The sequence below is a fragment of the Uranotaenia lowii genome, chromosome 3 (genome assembly GCF_029784155.1).
Source record: "Uranotaenia lowii strain MFRU-FL chromosome 3, ASM2978415v1, whole genome shotgun sequence".
NCBI classification, from domain to species: Eukaryota; Metazoa; Arthropoda; class Insecta; order Diptera; family Culicidae; genus Uranotaenia; species Uranotaenia lowii.
This window is the reverse complement of record NC_073693.1, coordinates 349,272,708-349,288,826: the sequence shown is the minus strand read 5'-3', so window position 1 is coordinate 349,288,826 and position 16,119 is coordinate 349,272,708. Positions and strand designations below refer to the sequence as shown.

Here is a 16,119-nt window from a genome sequence, read left to right as displayed (position 1 = left end):
AACGAAATTGTACGGTGAAAAATGTGAGATTTTTGTTTGCTTCATTCCTAAAATGAATAGGAAATTACGCTACACGCTCTTTTTTTTAACTCAAAATTAAGTATGACCGTGGTTCAAAACATAGTTCGATCCAAGGTTGCGAAATCTCATGAGATTGAGATTTTTTTGAGTGAGATTTTCCCTTTTTGAATCTCAGTGTGATGCTAGGTAATCTCATCGTGAGTATCACAAACGGTTCTTGTCTTGAATGTCAACGCTTTCTCAGACTGAGAATCACGAGCAGAAAAACTACTTTTTGGAAGGCAGAGATGCTATGGAATATTTGTGCAAGCTCTTGAACAATGAAACAAGTTTTATAGTTCAGAGAAAGCTGAACCACGGCTTTTTAAAAACTGTCATTTATACTTGATGAATGTTAAAGGCCAGTTATACTTTTTTTTAAACATTTTTTTAAAGAACATTCTATTAAAAGCCCAGTACAATCAGGATGATGTCGTTTTTTTTTATTTCTGTCTTAAGCAAAGTTGTAAATTCTCGTTCAGTAAATATTTTATCGAGTGAGGTTCTTCCTTTTTGAATCTCAGTGTGAAATGTTAACGTTGATTGTGAATGAAAGTTTTGACTTTAAAACATCTTTCTGAAGAATGTATCATGACTTGTAAGAATCTGATTATAATATTTATGTCTTAGTTAAATGAAAGTTTTACAGAATGAGCAAAAAGTTTTTATGACCAAATATGTTGATGAGTCTCGCTCGTATTCAGAAGATTTAAGACATGCAAGTTATGAAGTTGTATTTCCTACAGTAATGCACTTTTAAATCTCGTAAAAACGATGATGCAAAGTTTTGCAATCATGGAAAAGAACCGCAAACATTGAAATGCCCAAGCTCAAAATTCATCAAAAAACCCCCAATGGCTTAGTGTGCTTGCCAGAAAAAAACATCTCAAATTTTCTGGACATTACAAGAAACTATAAAAAAAATATAGCAAAATCTGAATAGCTAAATATTTGATTATTATAAATATTAACACAAAAAGTACCGCAAAGAAAACTAAGCTGGAAAACATTAAAAGAATTAAAATTATAAGGATCCACCGGGCCTAATTTTACAAATTTAGTATTTTTGAATTACCGAAAGTTTTTTTGTCAATTTTGCAGAAAAAAGTTTTATGATTTTATTTATAGCATTCGAAGTATGCTTTGCTTTTACTTGTAGCGGCAACCTTAAAAACGAAGTTGACATTTAAAGGTAGCTATGTAGAGTTTTAATATAAATGAAGAAAATAGTTTCTTAATCTTCCAAACAAATTAAATTTTAAAATATAAAAATTAAAAAAAGATTGTTACCATCGAAAAACCATTCCAAATAAAACGCATGGCATCCCAGCTTATGCAACCGGCTGGAATCGACCACATATGAAAAGCATTTATGAACCAAATAAAAAGTAACAAAGAAATATCAAAATTTTCCCTTTCAAATGAAAGCGGCGGTTTGTAGCTTCTATCCTAACGGTTAATCTTTTTTATTTCAATTTAAAAATGACATTTTAATGATTTTTTATGCATTTTAACGATTTTCTTTTTCAAGAGGAGGAAAGCCGGTTTTATTTGCACCGGCTTACAGATCTTTTTCAAATATTATCTCGACTCGCGTGATGTTTGAAATTCCCTGTGGGAAATTTCTGAAGTAGAAAACATGATCGTTGCACCAAAAAGTAGGATATGATTCATACCAGCCTATCTAATGTCCGATAAATTCACTTATTCTATTTAGAGCGTTTCCAGAAGATTTATAGAATTCTAAATAGAAAAAAGAATATGACAGAAATAATAATGTGCCATTGAATATAAAGATTGATCAAATATTATTGTACTACCATTTGAAGTAATTGTAAAATCGCTTCTTTTGTTAAGCGGCCTTACTTCTAATTTTTTGATTATTATCTTATGAGCTTTTAGACACATGCATCAGAAATGAATTGTTCTTTAATTATCATGGCTGGATTTTTTTTAACGATTTTTGAGTACGTTTAAAAATGCCCTTTAAAAGAAATTCGTGAAACCCTTGGAAAAAACACTGTTCAATTTTATTAAAATGGCTAGTTTAGACTGTTAATTGATCATTCACAGCCTAGTACATCATTTTGAAGTCGTTTTTGTGAAATCGGGAATGTTAAGATTGGTTTCGAAAATTGGTTTTCTCTACGGTCGTTCCGGATCTTTTACAGTTTTTAAGTGACTATTACTGTCAAAAATTCGGCAGAAAATTGCACTACCATTGAGTATTTTGGAACAGTAAAGCGATGTCAAGGACCAAGGACGTTTAAAAAAAGATCGTTTGAAAAGAGATTTAAATAAAAGTTGAAACAAAGGACAGCTTATCACTGAAATCCCAGCATCTATAATTAAATTTTTCATTTAGTTGATTTAAAAAAGTAGGTTTTAATTCTGAATGTAAAGATGCATATTTGTTAGAATATATGTTCTTTATTAATATTTCCAAATTTAGATATCTTTCACTCGTACACAACATGCTCTGAAGAAGAGACCGCATGAAATTTGATGACTGTGATCATATTACAGTTCAACATATGTTTATTTTTTTGTATGCAACAGTCGAGAAAATACAAAAAAAAACCTAAAAAAATCAGAGTTTTGACCTTTTTTTGTAAAAATTTCAGCCCTTGAGAGTTAAAACAAATATCGATTTTTCTATTAGCTAAGCTCACTAAGCATATTTTAATTATTTCAAATAGCCAGTAAATCGATTAGAAATGTTGCTTTCAATCCCATATTATGTTGTTGCTTTTAATTTTGAAAACCAACAAAACGTCAACGACAGAATTTTATATTTTTTTATTTAAGTCGTCTTGACTATTAAATTATGAATTGTTTAGTACCAATGCGCCGTATTTGCAAATAATATTATAAAATTAAAGTGTTGTTCTCAACATTTATAAGGTAGTGTGTTGTGTACATAGACACTTTTTAAAACATAGGTACCACGAGCTTTAACACTTTCGATATTAAAAAGTTTCAATAAACTCCATATCATTAAAGCGCTCTTATTTTTTATATCAAAGCGTTTGGAGTCGTTCAACTTGGCGTGACGCTAGTGTGAAAAGCTAATCACATTATATGATACATTCAAATATTCCATAGATTCGTTACAAATTTAACTGTTGTCAAAAAATAGTAGGGGAAAAAGAGGGGAACATAGCTGAAGATTTCTCTAATGGGATTCTGGATTTCTATTTTTTTCTAGATGTGATGCTCAGTGAATTTCGTTTGACATCGAAAGCTTTGAGCATCACAACGAAATTCATTGTGCTGCTTGATTGATACTCATCACGATGAGTATCAATTTCAAATGATTATCTGAAATCTTGCAACTCTGGTTCGATCCTATGATCTTAAAGTTAAGTACCATTTTTCCTCCTTGCGAAGGATTAAAACGGAGTTCGAACTGCGAACTCAAAATTGATCCCTTTTTTTTCCTTCGGCGAGGGATCAAAGCTGAGTTCGACCTTATGAATTAAAAATTGAACTCTCTTTGTTGGACTGAAAACACTTAGCGAGTTCAGTTCGAACCGAAACGTTCTCTGTGCCGAAACAGCAACCAACGAACACGTCGCAAGATTTTGTCGTTCCGGAACAATTACCGGAAGACTATGAAGGAACTTCATAATGGAATGCATGTTCACCGTGACAGCGTAAAATTCTGTCCGTCATTGTCATCATATGGTGAGCGGCTTGGAATGTCCGGAAACTTCCGGATGTTGTTTACTTCCCGTGGGAAGTAACATCCGGAAGTTTTCTTTGACCGGGACTTTCCACCGCTCTGTAATTGCAATGCAATGCACCGGAACAGCAACATCCGGGTACAACAAATTTTAATGATCCTTTAATTCCCTGAAAATAAGCTACCCTCGAAAATAAAGGATAAATTCGAGTTCGGCTGCCGAACTTAGTATTGAGTATGCCTATCAGAACTTAGTTTTGCTTTTGCCCAGTCAAACTCAAAGTTGAGGGAAGCCACTGAAGTGCTGTTTTGAACCAAAACTACTTAATTTTGAGTTAAAAAAAAGAGCGTGTATGGATTAAAAAGTAAAAGCGAACCTGAAATTTCAAATAAAAGTAAAAGAAAACTCATTTAATTTAAGACCTGGAAAAAACGAGTGCGTTTCAACAAAAGGATGCTAAAACAGACTGTCTTTTTTTTTTTTTTTGTTTAAACGAACACACACACATAGAATCTCAGTGAAACTTCATGTTTCTTTGAAGAGATCTTCTTTCCTTAACTCTAGGCGTACATCTTTCGAAGTAATGATGGCTAGCATTTTACAAATGCTAAAACCACCAGACCACAGAAAGTGTACTATGTATGCCATAACCGGGATTAAATCTCATGAACCTTTGCGTAGATGGCTTGAACTCTAACCACTACGCCAAAGCCGCTGGCAAAATCTTATAAATAGTTATTCAAATAATTTCAAGTCTTTCTGTAAAATCGGCCGAACTCCATGCACGCAAAGAAAAACGGTTAAATACGATATAAAAAAATGACAAAAATGACAAAAAATGACAAAAATGACAAAAATGACAAAAATGACAAAAATGACAAAAATGACAAAAATGACAAAAAAGACAAAATGACAAAAATGACAAAAATGACAAAAATGACAAAAATGACAAAAATGACAAAAATGACAAAAATGACAAAAATGACAAAAATGACAAAAATGACAAAAATGACAAAAATGACAAAAATGACAAAAATGACAAAAATGACAAAAATGACAAAAATGACAAAAATGACAAAAATGACAAAAATGACAAAAATGACAAAAATGACAAAAATGACAAAAATGACAAAAATGACAAAAATGACAAAAATGACAAAAATGACAAAAATGACAAAAATGACAAAAATGACAAAAATGACAAAAATGACAAAAATGACAAAAATGACAAAAATGACAAAAATGACAAAAATGACAAAAATGACAAAAATGACAAAAATGACAAAAATGACAAAAATGACAAAAATGACAAAAATGACAAAAACGACTAAAATGACAAAAATGACAAAAATGACCAAAATGACAAAAATGACAAAAATGACAAAAATGACAAAAATGACAAAAATGACAAAAATGACAAAAATGACAAAAATGACAAAAATGACAAAAATGACAAAAATGACAAAAATGACAAAAATGACAAAAATGACAAAAATGACAAAAATGACAAAAATGACAAAAATGACAAAAATGACAAAAATGACAAAAATGACAAAAATGACAAAAATGACAAAAATGACAAAAATGACAAAAATGACAAAAATGACAAAAATGACAAAAATGACAAAAATGACAAAAATGACAAAAATGACAAAAATGACAAAAATGACAAAAATGACAAAAATGACAAAAATGACAAAAATGACAAAAATGACAAAAATGACAAAAATGACAAAAATGACAAAAATGACAAAAATGACAAAAATGACAAAAATGACAAAAATGACAAAAATGACAAAAATGACAAAAATGACAAAAATGACAAAAATGACAAAAATGACAAAAATGACAAAAATGACAAAAATGACAAAAATGACAAAAATGACAAAAATGACAAAAATGACAAAAATGACAAAAATGACAAAAATGACAAAAATGACAAAAATGACAAAAATGACAAAAATGACAAAAATGACAAAAATGACAAAAATGACAAAAATGACAAAAATGAAAAAAATGACAAAAATGACAAAAATGACAAAAATGACAAAAATGACAAAAATGACAAAAATGACAAAAACGACAAAAATGACAAAAATGACCAAAATGACCAAAATGACCAAAATGACAAAAATGACAAAAATGAAAAAAATGACAAAAATGACAAAAATGACAAAAATGACAAAAATGACAAAAATGACAAAAATGACAAAAATGACAAAAATGACAAAAATGACAAAAATGACAAAAATGACAAAAATGACAAAAATGACAAAAATGACAAAAATGACAAAAATGACAAAAATGACAAAAATGACAAAAATGACAAAAATGACAAAAATGACAAAAATGACAAAAATGACAAAAATGACAAAAATGACAAAAATGACAAAAATGACAAAAATGACAAAAATGACAAAAATGACAAAAATGACAAAAATGACAAAAATGACAAAAATGACAAAAATGACAAAAATGACAAAAATGACAAAAATGACAAAAATGACAAAAATGACAAAAATGACAAAAAAATGACATAAATGACATAAATGACAAAAATGACAAAATTATTAAAATTGACCAAAATGACGAAAATTAACAAAAGTGGAAAAAAATGACAAAAATGACAAACATGACGAAAAATGACAAAAATAACAATATTATTAAAATTGACCAAAATGACGAAAATTGACAAAAGTGGAAAAAAATGACAAAAATGACGAAAAATGACAAAAATGACAAAAAACGACAAAAATGACAAAAATGACAAAAATGATAAAAATGAAGAAATTGACGAAAATGGCAATAACGACAGAAATGACAAAAATTACAAAAATGACAAAAATTACAAAAATGACAAAAATGACAAAAACGACAAAAATGTCAATATTGTCAATAATGACAAAAATGACAAAAATAACAAAATTGACAAAAGGGTATAATTTTCAGTGTACTTCCATTTTACCGAACGGATTGGATTGGTCTATTATCCATTGTACGCTGATAATTATATAGACGTTTCTGCTTAAATTTGTAAATGCATGAAAACATGCTACTAAAAGAATTCTTTTTACTCAATTTTGCCGCACATTTCTGTGATATAAAGATATTAGACATTTTTGTTTAATACTTTATGGATTTATTTTCATATATGATGGGTTCAAGTTTTAGTTTTCTTCTTGTTTCTTAAAATAAGGGTACATGGCTTGCCTTTCGATTCACGTTTTGTTTGATTCTAAAAGGATATTGGTAGATGTGGGTAGATGTAGAAGGAATTTTCACTAGGAATGATGTGTCCTTTTAACGATTTCAAAGAATATGTTTTTAAGCACTGTCTAACGGGGATGATTCCAATCAAATAACATATTCCTCCACCATAAGTGTTGTTCTAAAAATCCTTCGAACCGAAACATGATCTGTTTTTTTGTTTTAAATTTCACTTCCCCTTGCATTATTTTCATTCCAAAGTTTAATACAATACGATTCAACATTTATCACAATGTAGTTATAATCCTTATTTGTGTTTACGAGTACGGATCGTGAGTATTTTGTTAATTGTTCAAATTGGTAGAGCCAAACTTTAAAAGAAATTTCCACCTAAGATTTGTACAAACTTCTAACGCGTTTATGGTTTTTGCGTGTCGTCGATTTTGTTTGCTCTTTTTTTTCCTAATTGTGTTGAATGTGGTTCCATAAGATGTTTCTTTGCTAGAGTTTCGAATATTGTGATTTACAGGTTTTTGTTATCGTTGTCGCTAGCCTACGGTTTTTTTTGCTTTGTCTCTCTGCGTTAACGTTCTTCTACTAGATGATGGTTCTAAAGTTTGATATTCTTTAAACTTCTACAAAATAATCGAAATCTGGTACTCGGTTTAATTAACTTGTTAATTGTTTCATTTTTTTCTTTGTTATTTGCTGTCTACAAACTTTAGTTCATTATCCATTTAAAAGTACTGGGTGATGTCCTATAGAATGAAAATAAAAAAAATCTTCTATTTTTTCAATCTTCTCGTGAGTAAATGTTAATGTAAGTATGTATACGATATTGATGATACAGTATTGTTCTGTTATTTTTGGTAAACTCTACCATTTTTACATTTTTTTTAGCCGAAAACACGTTTTATGATTATACTTTTTTTCTCTTCGTTTGTTTAAATAGTAAATTTACTTTAAGTAAGTTATAATTTCTGTTCGCTAATTATTTAATTTCGATTCCAATAAATCCGATTTCCTATGTTTTAGTTGAAGTCTACCTCGTGATATATTCGTTAACATTTTTTTTCTCAAATTTCCTGTTTTTGAAAGTAGTAAATCATTAGCCGTTAAAAGAAAAAAATAGGTTGAAAAAAAAAATCTAATTGAAAAATATATTATAACAGCGTAAAAAGACAGGTTAAAATTTTAAGTAAAAAAATAATTATGATAAAACCAATAAGTTTCTCAACTATGTTTGGGAGCAAATATAAAACAAGAACAACATTGAACATTTATAGCTTTATTCATCTATAAAATCAATAACTTAATACATAAAACAGCATTAAACGTAAATCGAATTTATACAAAACAAAATATACATTACCTAAAAAAACTAAAGGAAATAAATAAACCTATCGAGCGGTTTTTAAGTACACAAACATCTGTTCGATCGACGGAATCGTTGACTTGTGATCATGCATTAATTAACGATTATAATGGCTTGCGAATTATCATATACCTACATATAGAAGATAACTTATGTAACGAACTAGCAGTGTAACCAGTTTTCGAGTTGGATTCGAGTGCTCGTAACAGTGTTCCCGGGACAAGTTATCCCAAAAAAATAAAAAATAATGATAAAGAAACAGCACAAATAATATTGCTACAATTTTTTTTCAGGTTTCAAACATTTTTGAATGAGAGTTAAGCATTCGATTAGCAATTTGATTATTTCTTTCATTATCTCTCCTTCTCGCTAAAAAGCACTCACGTTAAACGCGCACGCTCTTTTATTTTAACTCAAAATTAAGTACGACCGAGGTTCAAAACATAGTTCGATTCCATGAACTTAAAGTTAAGTACCCTTTTTCCTCCTTGCGATTGTTCAAAATGGAGTTCGAACTGCGAACTCAAAATTGATCCTTTTTTTTCCTTCGGCGAGGGAGCAAAGCTGAGTTCGACCTTATGAACTAGAAATTGAACTCTCTTTGTTGGACTGAAAACACTTAGCGAGTTCAGTTCGAACTGGAACAGCAACCAACGAACACGTCGCCAAATTTTGTCGTTCCGGAACAATTACCGGAAGACTATGAAGGAACTTCATAATGGAATGCATGATCACCGTGTCAGCGTAAAATTCTGTCCGTCATTGTCATCATACGGTGAGCGGCTTGGAATGTCCGGAAACTTCCGGATGTTGTTTACTTCCCGTAGGAAGTAACATCCGGAAGTTTTCTTTGACTGGGAGTGTCACCGCTCTGCAATTGCAATGCAACAGCAACATCCGGGTACAACAAATTTTAATCATCCTTTAATTCCCTGAAAATAAGCTACCCTCGAAAAAAAGGATAAATTCGAGTTCGGCTGCCGAACTTAGTATTGAGTATGCCTGTCAGAACTTAGTTTTGCTATTGCCTGGGCAAACTCAAAGTTGAGGGATGCCACTGAAGTGCGGTTTTGAACCAAAACTACTTAATTTTGAGTTTAAAAAAAAGAGCGTGCGTCTTTTTGTTTTTTGTTTTAGTAAGACGATTATGTAGTTGTGTGTTTGTGTGTGTGGGATGTGTTTCTCTTAAGTGGTTTTTCAATTGTATGCTGTCTAGTTTAACTTCTATTATTTTTATTGATATGGAATGGTTGCCATTTGCCGGAAAAATCTGATTAAGCTATTTTGTGTATTTTAAACTTTTTTTTTGTTGACTCATGCTATCGATAAAGCTTATTTCTTTCGACCACTGCTGCACTAATATGGAATGTTTTTTGTTTTAGAATAGATTTAGAAGAATTGATGTGAAGATGAGTGATGTCGTGACGCATTTTTTGCCTATTTAGGTATTCGGTTAGGTTTGCCGTGATGCTAATTAGTTGAAGGTTTCGCTTTCTTCCTCTTCGTCTGCGTCTGCATCCGGATCCGCCACGCTGTTTCGAGTTTCCAGTACTTTTGGAACACGTTTATTGGCCCCCTTTACTGGTGGTTCTGAGAGTTGAGGCTCCACTGGGCAAACTGCTCCTGCCACTGTGCGTTGTCCTGTTTCGACGAAACAAAATGAAACACTTTTAGGCTACTAACATTATTTAAGATTCAGAACTATACATCCTAAATTGTTAACGACAAAATGAGCTTGATGTGCAGTGCAAGCTTCGTTTTGTGAAACATTTACATCCATAATTTGAACACCTTTGAGTTTTAGTAACACAGTAGTAATTACAATACCACATTTTTAGGGTGAAGTATGTTCAAATGTGGAAAACGGTTCATTAAGTTGTTCTACGCCATATACAAATGTAGTTACCTTATCGCTCCAATCGTGACCAACCATCTGCATTTCGTCAAAGTCTGCAAGAACAGTGTGGGAAAGTGGATTTGTGGTATATTACAAAATTGATTCCTTGGTTTGTTTTGCTGTTGCATAGCTAAAAAGGTGAACTATGTAAACCGGAAGCTTCCTAGTTTTGTATGATTATATTACATTTGTTGTTTTCTATTTACAGCTCTTCTCTATATATTTTACGGAAATGTTTCAAAATATTAAATTTAAAACTTATTTTGAGATGTGCATAGAATGATTTGAATGTTGATTGTTGTTTGTAAAAATTCAAAATTTTATCTTCGTTTTACTTTTTACTAAATTAAAAAAAACCGTTTTTCAAATTGGACTGCTAACAGATAAATTCGTTTGGTAAAGTGGAATAAAATGGCATATACGCTACGGACAGTTATTCAACATCGTTTAAAGCACGACGATAACTGGAAAAATCCTGAAATTTCAACCGAATGCAAGCATTATAAACTTGTGCGATTGTCGTTTGGTATCATTTTGGACCCAGTATTATTTCAAAGTGTGATGGTTAACAAATATGAAACACCAAACCAAATTTTATCATTTGCTCGCCACAATTGAATTTATTGCAAACAAAAAAAAATCATACCATAAATCTAAAGTCCAGATGAAACGCGTAATAGAATTTCGCGAGTGATGGTCACAACATTTTTGGGGAAAACACGCACTGTTCTAATGGTGGCTCCAGAGATAAGGAACTAACATTAGGGGAGAATGAGGATACTGTAGTAAATTTGCTTAAAATTAAAACTTTGAATTATGGAGTTTTCTTCAGATTATTAAAAACACATTTTTTCGTGTCAACAAACGTCTTAAATCTGATCTTTTATTTCTAAAGCCCCCTATGATAAATCTGAACATATTTTTCTAATAAACTACTTTCTATCTCTTTTTCACCTCCTTTTCACGCACTAACGGTGTCAGCCAGTAACGACATGATTAATTGTTAGCTTTTTACTTCTTCATATTCATACTCATTCTCCTGTTCTTTTCCTGTTTCATAATTCAAATTATTTTGGATTGCTTTCAGTTAATTCCTCGATTTCTTTCAGAGCCTATGTACATATATTCATTGATTTTTGTTCTAATTTTTCAACCTATCTATTACTTTGCATTTCTATCTTATTTCATAGTGTTCCCTACAGATACTTGATCCCTGGGGATATTTGATTCCTTTGCTATATCTCGAAACAGGAATGTCTTACAGATATCAAATGTTCTAGGAAAATGTGCCAAATAGAACAAAACAACAATGCTGTTATCTCAACAAATTATAAACATTTTATTTTTCGAGTTATCGAACTTTGTTTGTTTTAACAATACGTGATTTGAAGATCTCTTTTTATCACTTTAAAATGTTTCTCACATAAAAATATGTATCCCAAAATGTGAATCGTAAGAGTATGGGAGAGTGGGGAATCATGGGCCACTTTTTTTCGTTGTTCCATAACTTGTTTATAATAACAGATAACATAAAAATAAAAAATGGTATAGTTTTCTACATTTTCAAAGTATCATAAGATATTTTTTTAAAATTTTTTATAAGTTATTTTTCGCCAAATGCTGACTGTTTGAAAAAAAGCAATATTTTTTGGTTTGGAATTTGCAGAAAATTAAGAAGAAATTTTATTTTTTCCCAAACCATCTTTTAAACATAGATATCTTTTGCGTAACTTTTTTTTCATCAAAAGTGGAAATTTTCCACGTTATTTTATACTTTTATGAAAAGATTAACCACCGTAATTTATATTTGTTACTTTTAGTTTATCGGCCTTAGCGGTGAAAAGTGATGTCCTTTTTAGTAGGGACATCTAAAGATTATGATTTTTTTTATATACCTAGATGGGAGAGAAGGTGAGATGAAATGAAAGATGGTGAAAATGAGCGGGTAGAATTTATTTAGAAGCATTATCATAACATTTCAAATTTTTGTTCCTCACGGGCCTACTACTATGAAGTGGTAGATACAGATAGAGTTCACCATCTTTCATTTCATCTAACTTATATCCCATCTATATAAAAAAATTCATAATCTTTAGATGTCCCTACTAAAAAGGACATCACTTTTCACCGCTTAGGCCGATAAACTAAAAGTTATTCTTTACTTTTGAAACGGTGTCTTTTCAGAGTTGGACTTTTTTTTGTCATGAAATTCGTAACAAAATGATGAGAAAAAGCTGTCGATATCCGAGAAAAACTATAATTTCAAAGAATATTAAATAAATTTTATCAAAGAATCTTGGTTTCAGTTTACATTCTCGATTGGTTAATTGTTTCTAAAGTTTCGAAAAGATTTTCTTAACTAAATTTCCATACTTCTGGATTAAGGACATCATTGCGTGATATTCTGGGCAAGATGGATCAATGGTATCAATTAAACTCACATTCGATTTTTTTTAAAAATGTTGGCTCACCACTCTGAATATCCGGAAAAGAAATCATGCACCTGAAGATTAACCGACAACGATTGGAGATAAGATTGGGAAATGATAAATTCAAGACGGAAAAACTGTAGAATTTAAGAAAAACTTAACTGCTAAATCTGGAAATTATAGAACCAATTGAAAACAAAACCAGAAGAAAATATATTAAATTTTATGGAATGTATAAATACTTTTAATAAAGTTTAAAAAGTGGTCGGCTCAAAATAAAAAAATTGTAAAGCTGATTTATGAGAACCTTTTGAATTTGTTATTTTCAAAGTTCAATTTCTCAAAACAAATACATATGTTTCATTTATTAAGGATTCAATTTTTCCTAGAATTTAAGTGTCACAAAATTAGCTGCTTTTACCAAATTTGATTTGAGAAAAAATATATATTTTTCATAAAAATATTTGATGAGCAGATTTATCATACAACTTCATCTTTGATAGAAGTGAAAAAAATTATGTTCATCAGCGGTCCTTAGTTTTTTTTCAATTTGCTTTTTTCGAAGTTTAAAATCTTTTGACTGGTATTTTTTTATTCACAATGTAGATGTTAAAAATCTCCTAAAAGGACGAAAGACCATGTTGGTTGAAATCCTCTATAAACAAACAAAATAGAATAGAATAGAATAGTATTTTTTGATAACCGAAAATCTATGAACGAAAATTGAAGAAAATAATTCAACTAGAGAAAAGCTCCGCGGGTCGCATAAACGAATCTCGCGGCCCACATGCGGCCCGCGGATTTTCGGTATTTCTCGTCTAAGATTTTTTACGGTGAAACTTCAGTGAGTGTTAAAAGAAGAACGACTGTAAATTTATCCAATGCCCTACCGCCCCAACCATTTGAATCAGAAAAAAATTATAAGGTACATGTAACGTTTTTTTGGGCATATTTGCTAGAGTGCCTCTAGATTTATTGTATTTATAAGATTCCTTTAAATGGTTTAAAAAACCTGTCAAGCCAAGGAGTATATTCGAAAAAAAAAAATGTAACACTTTGTTTTATGAATAACTTTTGAATACAGGGTTGTAAATTGATGCAGTTTTCAGCGAAGCTACCTAATAATGTAATATGTACGCGTACATAATTTGGCCACAATCTATCAAGTGGTTTTTGAGATATCGCCCAAAACTGAAGTTCATTGACAAATTTTTTAGGGCAGGATCGAAAAAAATCCAGGAAAGACCCAGTGAGAGCCCGAAAACAACTGAAAATCAACTATTCGACAAAAGTTCACTTAAACAATCGCTGAAGAAGTCCTAGAGGATCCAAAAGTGAGCTAAAATTTGAATAAACTTGAAGATGGTTGATTCCATGAAGTTAAGAAATGTGAAGGGTTTTTTGTTGCTCAATCCGAAAATTTCAATTGAGGAAGTGATAAAAAAGATAAAATTTTCCGTCTAATTGACTAATAAACATGCCTAACTTCATTTCTACAAGGTAGAAAAGCTGCCTACCGGTAAAATAAACAAAATACGGTGGTCAAATCGTGCGCAAAATATTAATGCTAGCGGGGAGATATTTTGAATAAAATCGTAATTGACAGCCAAACGAACTCTTTAGCAGTCATCTGGCAGGTTTCCAGCCAGAAACTTTTCGTTGACAAGTCTCGCTTCTATTTTCCGGAGATAAACAAGGAGAATTTTTTTGAGAAATTTAATGTCTAGTACTTGAGGGGACTGCAAATGACTCAGTGTTTTATCACAAATGACACGATAAATGGATGAATATACAAGAAAAATTGCCTCGAAATACCCTTAAAAGCACTTCAATAGGTCTCAAAAAGTTTATACTCTGTTTCAGTTGGATCTGGAATCGCGCCATTACACAAAAACTGTGATAGAGTGATAAAAAGTCAATTGTGTTGTAATTGTGCCAAAGGAAGAAGGAAGACAATCCGCTAAATTCGTAATAACTGCGATCAATTAAAAATTTTTGAGTTATTTTGAAAGTCAAGCTTCAGGAAACAGAAAACGAAATCAAAATAGCCTTGTTTTGAAAAAAAGGTGGTTCATAGCAAGGATGGTCAAAATCCACTCGTTCACTCAATTTTGACACACTCTTCAACGATTCACTCAAGCGCTCTTTCGGATCTCTCGAATCTTTGTCTGAACCTGACGCTTGGGGATAAAAAGAGTAACGTTGATTGAATCTGTCTGTGAGTGCTGCTGGTTTTGAACCTTAAGCGCTTGCGTACGGGCATGTTTGTATAATGCTTTTCAATCGCCTGTATAATGCTCTTTCAATCGCCGCACACATAGTTTAACATAACAATTAATTGCGGCCAAACGGTACACGGTAGACATTTGATTTCTTCGCAACATATTCCTATTTTTTATGAGCTTGCATATTTTTGAAAAAAAAACTATTTTCATTACCAAGGAAGATAAAAATTTATATATCTTAGATAAATAAGTTAAAAATATGATGTATTCACAAAAATGTAAATTCGGACTAGTTTGGGTGTTATTTCGATGCTATTTTGAGTCAAATAATTGATAACAAAAGGCAATAAAATTCACATTTTTCCTAGGAGCAAAAATATAAGAGCTCATTTTGACTTATTTTGGGGCGCTGATTCCAAATATTAACTTAGTTTATCAGCCCTTATTTTCGAGATAAATTTTGAAAATAGGTAAAAATATAATAAACACAAATTTGTGTAATTTTTTGGCAGCACTATATAACACTATCAATACATATTTTGAAAATAAAGGTTTTAAATCAATGATCAACTTTCCCAAAGACCGCTAGTAATTTTGACTTCTGAGAGAAAAGTTATAGAAGTTTTCTTTTTGTATTTTTTCCAAATCTGCAGAAACGGGTATTTTGACCAAGTTTTAAAGAAAATTTTAACTGAATAGAAACTTTGATGTAGTTAAAAACGTAACCATAAGTCAAATCATTTCGCAGTCTTCAACAAATTTGTTGAATGAGTTCAAATATTCAATGACTTCCTTGAATGATGAAAAGAACAGTTCTAATCAAATCTTTTGGATTGTACAATTTAATTTTTTTAAAGCATTGTATCTCTGAAAAAGGAGTATTTATGAAAGATCCGTCTCATTGATTCAATGAGGTATAATAAATTGATTTTAAAACATTTTTTAGTTTTCATGTACGCTTGTTTGTTTATCAGTTATCAAAGATCGATTTAACCCAAAACTGACCAATTTTAAAATTTCCGCACGCCATTCCACCATAACTATTGGTGATAGATAAAATCTGACAAATGTTTTGAATTTAAGACGCAAAAATCTTCCAAAATCAGTTTTTGAAACATAGGTATCAAAAATGTTGTTCCCCTGTGTTCAGTTTTTTCAAACTTGAAATTAATAATGAGTTTTTTTTAAAAAGGCTACAATACTATGAAAAAAAATTGACAAATGTGATAAATATATGAAA

The 16,119-nt window shown here is 30.8% G+C and overlaps 1 protein-coding gene across 7 annotated transcripts in view; it reads right to left on the bottom strand.

The window, feature by feature from the left end:
- Positions 1-6,873: 6,873 nt before the first annotated feature.
- LOC129750884 (dystrobrevin beta) overlaps positions 6,874-16,119 on the bottom strand; it is a 138,344-nt gene continuing 129,098 nt past the window's right edge. For 5 of the 7 annotated variants that reach the window (XM_055746028.1, XM_055746030.1, XM_055746032.1 and 2 more), the window contains 2 exons: positions 10,235-10,278; positions 6,874-9,969 (listed from right to left, as the gene is read on the bottom strand). In XM_055746028.1, the coding sequence (XP_055602003.1) occupies positions 9,907-9,969; positions 10,235-10,278 (107 nt within the window). In that variant the 3' untranslated portion in view covers positions 6,874-9,906. The remainder of the gene's footprint in view (positions 9,970-10,234; positions 10,279-16,119) is intronic. The other 2 variants (XR_008738520.1, XM_055746031.1) reach the window with 2 other exon arrangements.